Source organism: Bidens hawaiensis, unplaced genomic scaffold, assembly GCF_021521415.1.
Source record: "Bidens hawaiensis isolate Kalapana, Puna unplaced genomic scaffold, B.hawaiensis_p1.1 tig00021996_1, whole genome shotgun sequence".
Classification (NCBI taxonomy): domain Eukaryota; kingdom Viridiplantae; phylum Streptophyta; class Magnoliopsida; order Asterales; family Asteraceae; genus Bidens; species Bidens hawaiensis.
In genome coordinates this window covers 287,551-295,848 of record NW_027493405.1, presented here as the reverse complement: position 1 = coordinate 295,848, position 8,298 = coordinate 287,551, and the positions used below count along the sequence as shown (strand labels likewise).

The following is an 8,298-nucleotide window of genomic DNA, read 5'->3' as shown; positions in this document are numbered from 1 at the left end:
GTGGTCCAATAATAAGCCAGCAGCAACACTAAATACCACATATACATACACGCTTCCTGTACGTATACATTTCTTATTATTATTTCGTACCATGTTCATCTCCACCATCATCTAAGCACTACTACGATAACGAACAAACCAAACTATAAATAAACAAAACCCTAATTTTGACTTTTCTTCATTATTATTATTATTATTATTATTATTATTATTATTATCTCAGCTCCTACTAATAACCGTTTTATTACATCAAAATCAGTCAATTATTATTCAATGTTTGCAGCAGTAACTGACCGTGGCAGAGCCGTGGTGGTTCAGTTAGCTTTGTTTGCCCTAATTTGCAGCTTTCCGGTGGTGTTAGCTGGAGATATAGTTCATCAGGATGACGTGGCACCTAAACGGCCTGGATGTGATAATAATTTCGTGCTGGTATGGTTTAATTGAATCTATTTCACTGTTTTTAGTTTGATTTTAGATCGTTATTATTTTATTGTTGTTAGTTCTTAGGTGTTTATGTGTAGGTATGAATAAAATTTGATTTGTTAGCTACGTGCTATTGTTTTTATGCTAGTTGAATATTTTGAATTGAATTTTGTTGTCATTTTGCTAGAGTAGGATGTGTGGTTAGAAGTGTTGATTTATTATTATTTTTTTTGACGTTTTTGGCAGTTAATTGACGTTGAGATTTGTAAATTTGGTAATAAAAGTGAAGATTATTAGATTGTGATATACTGATCTGTGATTTAGGGTTGATTTTAGGTTGTAGAGTTTTGACTGGGATATGTGGTTAGAATTATTAATTTATTATTCGTGTTTTTGGCGTTTTGGCGGTTAAATGGCGTTGAAATTTGTTGATTTTGTTTTTACAGTTGATTTTAGTGACAAAAATGAGGTTTATTAGGTTGTGATTTAGGGTTGATTTTAGGAAATAGAATTTAGACTGGGATATATGGTTAGAAGTGTTTATTTGTTATTCATTTTTTGACGTTTTGGCGGTCAAATGAGGTTGAGATTTGTTGATTTTGTATTTACAGTTGAATTTGGTAACAAATCTACTGATCTATGACTTGGGGTTGATTTTAGGTTACAGAGTTTAGACCATGATATGTGGTTAGAACTTAGAAGTATCAGTTTATGATTCATTTTTTGAAGTTTAGCGGTTAAATGACATTGAAATTTGTTAACTTTGTCTTTACAGTTGATTTTAGTAACAAGTGAGGATTATTCGGTTGTGATCTACTGATGTATGATTTAGGGCTGATTTTAGGTTTTAGAGTTTGGTGAAGTATGATCTGGATATGCTCTGTGATTAAGTTGTGTATTTAATGTAGATTTTGTATGTATATCTTATAGGGATTTTGCATATGTAAACTTGATTTTCTGATGTAAATGTTATTTTACCATTGTAGTCAAGGTTTTCTTGTTCTGTGCTGATTTGTTGGATAACAGGTCAAAGTTCCTACATATTATTATTTTTTGCAAGTTGAATTTTCAATTCAATTTTGTTGTCAGTTAGATAAGGATATGTGGTTTGAAGAATCAATCTATTATTATTTTTTTTAACGTTTTAGCGGTTAAATGCATTGAAATTAGTTAATTTTGTATTTACAGTTGATTTTAGTAACAAAAATGAGGAATATTTGGCTGTGATCTACTGATCTATGATTTAGGGTTAATGACATTGTAATTTGTTGATTTTATATATACAAATTGATTTTAGTAACAAAAATGAAGATTATTAGGTTGAATCTATGATTTAGGCTTGATTTTAGGTTATAGAGTTTGGTGAAGTATAATATGGAAATTCTCTATGATGGAAGTTGCTTATTCAATGTAGATGATGTATGTGTATCTTCAATGTAGATGATGCATGTGTATCTTGTAGAGGTTTTTGCAATATGAAAACTTGATTTTCTGATGTAAATGTTATTTCATCATCGTAGTCAAGGTTTTCTTGTTCTGTGCTGACTTGTTGCATAACAGGTCAAAGTTCCTACCTGGATTGGTGATAATGAAGAAGAAGAATTTGTAGGTGTTGGTGCCCGATTTGGTCCTACTTTGGAATCAAAGGAGAAGGATGCTAATAAAAGCCGAGTTGCTCTTGCAGACCCTCCGGATTGTTGTAGTACGCCTAAAAACAAGGTTCACGTCTCTCTCTCTCTCTCTCTCTATCTATCTATCTCTCTCACACATACACACAGAGACTAACACACATAAGTCGGATACATGTCAATGGTAAGTGTGAGGATTGCTATTTGATAGCCTTTTGAGTTTGCTACTTATATCAGAACTCAGCATTCGGAGGTCTTATTTTCTGTAGCTTACCGGTGAAGTTATCTTGGTGCACCGAGGCAACTGCAGTTTTACTGCCAAGGCACATGTTGCTGAAGCTGCAGGTGCTTCAGCAATCCTTATTGTTAACAACCAAACAGGTACATCCTTTTACTTATTGTTTTTCCTAATGGCTCGTTTTTACTTATTGTATATCTATATATTTCAATAAAATATTTTTTATCATGTGAAACTGAACATGATATATCTACAGAGCTTTTCAAGATGGTGTGTGAACCAGATGAAACTGATGTGCAAATTGGCATTCCTGCAGTCATGCTTCCCCAAGATGCTGGTACAAGCTTGGAAACGGATGTACAGAATAAGTTAAATGGTATTTGAAACAATTCTGTGTGTGCAATATTACCTAATTGTTCAATTTATATATCTTTCATTGAAGATATGCTTTTTTTCCCTCCTCAGTTTATGTTCAGCTATACTCTCCAAAGCGCCCTCTGGTTGATGTTGCTGAGGTGTTTTTGTGGCTTATGGCTGTCGGTACCATATTATGTGCATCTTACTGGTCTGCATGGACTGCACGAGAAGCAGCCATTGAACAGGACAAAATATTAAAGGTAATCCTAAGCTTATATACATCTATTGAACTGACCTTTAAAAGGCTTTTTATCATTTACAAAGGATAAATACTGAAAAGATTTACTACTGGGCTTTAATAATAATAATATTCTTGCCAGGACGCTTCTGATGAATACTTGAATACAGAATCTTCTCGATCAAGTGGTGTGGTGGACATCAACACAACATCCGCAGTTCTGTTTGTTGTGATTGCATCATGTTTCTTAGTCATGCTTTACAAGCTGATGTCATACTGGTTTATTGAGGTCCTTGTTGTCTTGTTTGCCATTGGTGGTGTTGAGGTGTGTTTTAGTCATATAATAATAATATGGGATAATGTAAGTGGAGGCCAACCTTATATTGAAGCTACTTTATGGACCACCCAAGTAGCTATCAAACGTGCTTAATGGGGAAAATGCCTTTAAATTTTTTGAAAGACAAAAACAACCTTGTATCGATCTGTCAAAAACCGAATTAATGTAATGAAACTGTGGCGTTTTGGTATTTTACAACGATTCAGCATATTTTTGCTGGATTTACTATAAACGAAACCGGATACGTATTTGGGTGCCCTACTGTCCTCTACATACTTCATTCCTAATTATTTCATATTTGATTGCTTTGATTATTTGCGGTGCACGCATATAATGTATATATGTGTGAACCCTCGGGTGGGCAAAAGTAAAATTGCACTAATTTTGACGTTATTTTACTAATCTCGTGAAAATAACGTTAAAAGTGATGGAAGGTTAATCAGGCATCATGTGGTGGCGTTGATAGCCGAAAGACGGGGGTACGTGCACCAATCAGCCGGCGTCCCGATGATTGAGTGCTATGTGCCTTATGTCCAAGGCTTGATGCAAAACTACTATCGAGCCGGGGGTCTCACCGGAAGCAGCCTCTCTATCCCCATGGGGTAGAGGTAAGGCTGTCTACATCTTACCCTCCTCAGACCCTACCATAGCTTTGCTATTGGTGGGATATACTGAGTACGACGATGATGATGATGATGATGATTATCAAGTTATTGATAGCTGAGTTTTTGCTCTTCTCAATTTTCAGGGTCTGCAAACTTGTTTGGTGGCTCTTTTATCATGGTATTCAAGTTACATTTTTTTAATTATTACTCGTGTATGCAAGTTTCTGACTTTTTTGAGATACATATCAATAAACCGTTAAATAGATCACAATATTCACACACAGTTTATGTAAATGGAAGACATGTAACAATAAACTATTATCAGTTATAGTTTTCAATGGAGGTTGTGGTAGCTATAACTGGGCTAATAATAGTGACTGCTGCATTGACAATATTGTTACTTAATGATGGATATGGCCAAATAAGTCAATAGTCTAAACTAACAATCAAATATTGCAGTTTCAGATGGTTTGAACATTCTTCACAAACATTCGTCAAGGTTCCATTTTTAGGTGCCGTGTCATATTTGACCATCGGTGTCTCTCCATTCTGTATAGCATTTGCTGTTGTGTGGGCTGTTTATCGCAGAATTTCCTTTGCTTGGATTGGTCAAGATATACTTGTAAGATATTTTTCTTATTTAATACATAAATAACACCATTAAGTAAAAAAAAAACAGTATACTGATTTTGTATTCGTCTTAAACCAGGGTATCGCGTTGATAATCACGGTTATCCAGATAATACGAGTGCCTAATCTCAAGGTACTTGTATAAATTCATCGTCAGCTGAATTGTTAACCTGATATATTGTCTGATGGGCTTCAATTATTATTATTATTATTAATATTACTTTTTTTTCTTTTATTTTTATCAAATTAGGTTGGGACAGTTCTCCTCTGCTGTGCATTCTTGTACGACATTTTCTGGGTATTTGTTTCCAAATGGTGGTTTGATGAAAGTGTGATGATAATGGTGAGATTTAATGATTAACTTTATTTATTTTCAAAATTGCCACAAATGATTATTTGTTTATTCTTTTTAAGTGCAGGTGGCACGTGGTGATAAGAGTGGAGAAGATGGCATCCCGATGTTGCTGAAAATCCCACGAATGTTCGATCCTTGGGGTGGTTATAGCATCATCGGATTTGGTGACATTATATTACCAGGGCTGTTAGTGGCCTTTTCTTTAAGGTTTGAACAATTAGTTCCTTTTATTAGAAATTAAACTTGCAGAAATTATAAATCTCAGATCACTCCACCAAAATGATAACTACTTTGACTTGATGCTTAGTTTGACTGTTTGTCTATCATAGAGGTGGAAAATGGGTGGGTCAGGTGTTTTTGTTACTAATCAAAATTAGTCCGTTTGGGTTGACCGGAAACACTTCATTTCCAAAAGTTTCGAGTTTTAATAATAATTAGTTTGTCAAATATGATAATATAACTTATATATTTCAAAGACTATTTATTTTTTGAATGAAATGATTTAGCAGGTTTTGTGCATTAAATATGAACTTTGGGCCAGTGTGATTCGGTTTACCTATTTCCTTTTCAAAAATATATAGATTAATGCATAAAACACTACATGAACCCAAAAAATTTGATACGACACACGTGCCTGAACATGACACGAGTTTGTTGGATTGGCACGGACACGACTCGTTTAACCCGATTTTTTTATATCAATATCCTAAATATACATATTTACAATAGAAAATACAAATGCATATAAAATGATTATGTTGTAATTATTAATTGGATTTATATTTTTCCTTCTTCTTGTAAATTTTGACATAAAATACCCAATCGGTTAGACCCTAGACAACTCGTCCTCCAACCCGCCAGGTGACTTGAAAATGGCCTGTTTAGCTAAACACATTCACAGGTTGACCCAACACTGACCCTAACCAATATAGACTAAATCCAAACCTACAAATATCGTGTAAGATATTCACACCCTTGTGTGTAAACAGGCCAATTATCAGCTTTAGTTAAAACATCTAAGCTACTCTGCATGAAGATGAACAAAAAATCACATGACCCCGAATCAATAGCATGAGTTGTAACAAACATAATGAGTAATAGGTTTCCTTTATCTATAACATGAAAGCTTTAGAAAAATAAGATGTTCCCGCTCCATGATACGGATTATTAGTTTTCTAATTGATATTTTAGGTATGATTGGTTGTCAAACAAGAGCCTTCTAGCCGGATACTTCTTATGGGCAATGATTGCCTATGGACTAGGTATGGAACCCAAAAAACACGTTTATGTGTGCAGTTTTCAGTGCATTTCTTGGTTCAATTATGTTGATATCTTTGATTTCTGTTCTGCAGGTCTGCTAATTACTTATGTAGCTCTGAACTTGATGGACGGACATGGTCAACCTGCTTTGCTTTACATTGTTCCTTTCACACTCGGTATGATTTTCCGTTTGGTGGATAATTGAAAACCAAGAATGACGCAAAAGAGAAATTAACGCATGTTAACGGTTTAAAATTATGGTTTGAATTTGCAGGCACGATGTTGACGTTAGGGAAGCGACGAGGAGACTTGAGACACTTGTGGTATAAAGGAGAACCGGACCGGATTTGTCCTCATGTTCAACTACAATCTTCTTAACAGTAAAATAATTAATGTAAGGGACAATGCCCATAGTTTGAAAATAATTTGTCCCAGTAGAGAATATGCTATTTCCTGATAGGTTTGAGAAACAACATACTTAGATTAGATGACTTTGGGCTTCTATATTACCACGATAACTTCTTCACACGCCACTTCGTATATTCATACACCGTTCTAATGTGTTTTTCTATCTAATGTAACCCCCCAAGATGATAGATACCATGATAGTAATTCCTTAGGAACTCTAGCAAGTTTGAAGTTTAGACCTTGGCTTCAGAATCATGGAAATTGGACCTCCTATTGATCGATAATTGCAGTCAAATGTTTATCCAGTTTCAAATCATATTCATGCATATAGTCATCATTAATGCGAACAAATAATCTCATGTATCCATTTAGTTGTGTGCGTTACTAAACTCACAGTAAAAACGTATTTTATATAATATTTAGTTATAATGAAGAAAATCATATGACCAAGAATTAATCATTGATATCCACATTGGCACTTGTTCATAGTTAAGTTCACATGCAAATGACATTGGAGAAAATCATACATGTTTATAAATGGTTATACATTGTTGTAGATATGAAAATCATTACATTTTTCGACGATAATACATAATACATTGTTGGGAACTATGAGAACAACTATGTAAAACCTTGATACAATGCCTCGGGACATGTTAACTATCGATCATTATGTTATATCCGGTTTTGATACAAATGCTGGAATCATGAGAACTACAATATAATGATGCAATGTTACGAGGTATGGGAACTATCAGACATTACATTAAATCCTTTTCGCGTTATAAGTTATCTTTGTTGTAATTGCATCTCGAGTTTAACTGTCTTTCTTATCATGCAATAACAACATTTGGCATTGAACATGTTAAATACTAAACGTTCTTGCCTTACGATAGCTTGATGGTGTCTACAAGTTGTTATTTCTTAAGTTAGTGTCCGATTTAACAAAATGATGTTAATCTCTCAATTGGCGAGAACATATGAACACCAACAACATGAGATGTTGCAAAGTGTAAATACAACATTTGCTCGAATATCTACTCTTTGTGTACGATGAAGTGATTAAGAGGTACATGAACTACATCAAGACACGAATGTTGGTTTGGACTGCACCATGCATGTTTGTCATTAGTCCCCATATAATTATGTTCTCTATGTATAATGCAGTGGTTAGAGAAATAATAGTCCTATAAAACTCCTAGATGTAATTCACTTAGAGCAAAAGAAAGACCAACCAGTTGTTACGAGCATCAAATTGGATGTGTGTCATTCATATTTCATAGGTTACCATGCAAATCTACGGTCTACGGATATAAAGTGACACCAGTATATTATATATGTGTTTAGATGGGTTATGAAAGTAATGTTTGGATGTATCTAAAATGCAAACATTAAATAGGAACAGTAATAGCAACATACAAATGATAGAATATTCACTACGTGAGTCTTGTTCATATATGCATTGGTGTTTTTTAGCTAAACACCAAAATATACATTTCGTTGGTACGTGAGAGAAAATGGCATAACACAGTGGTAACTAAGCATATAGAGAGATTTTTCGACACGTGACATCATAGTCAGTAATGTCTATTTTCGCAAAAGGTGGCGTGGTGGTAGAATGCCCCATAACCCCTACAATCATTATGCAATTATTACTTTTTTTATATAAATTAAAACTAAAAAAACAACTGATTACATATAAACTAAAAATAAACAAACAACCGATTACCCCACCCCCCCCCCCCGCCCCCCAACCCCCACCCACACACACCCCTTTCGTTGAGCACACAACAAATCCACCCAAAACTAACCTCAAAAC

General features: G+C 34.4%; 1 protein-coding gene across 2 annotated transcripts; it reads left to right on the top strand.

Moving 5' to 3' along the window:
* Window positions 1-203: 203 nt before the first annotated feature.
* LOC143564374 (signal peptide peptidase-like 4) lies at window positions 204-6,597 on the top strand. Of its 2 annotated transcripts, XM_077051674.1 has the most exons (14): window positions 204-429; window positions 1,984-2,142; window positions 2,321-2,432; window positions 2,546-2,665; window positions 2,755-2,906; window positions 3,027-3,209; window positions 3,970-4,004; window positions 4,286-4,448; window positions 4,536-4,589; window positions 4,707-4,799; window positions 4,876-5,018; window positions 6,003-6,073; window positions 6,164-6,247; window positions 6,346-6,597. In XM_077051674.1, the coding sequence occupies exons 1-14, from the start codon at window positions 274-276 to the stop codon at window positions 6,447-6,449; spliced, it is 1,629 nt and encodes a 542-aa protein (XP_076907789.1). In that variant the 5' UTR covers window positions 204-273; the 3' UTR covers window positions 6,450-6,597. The 2 variants fall into 2 exon arrangements, with proteins under 2 accessions (XP_076907789.1, XP_076907790.1); XM_077051675.1 differs by lacking the exon at window positions 204-429 and having other exon boundaries at window positions 1,983-2,142; window positions 2,289-2,432.
* The last annotated feature ends 1,701 nt before the right edge of the window (window positions 6,598-8,298 follow it).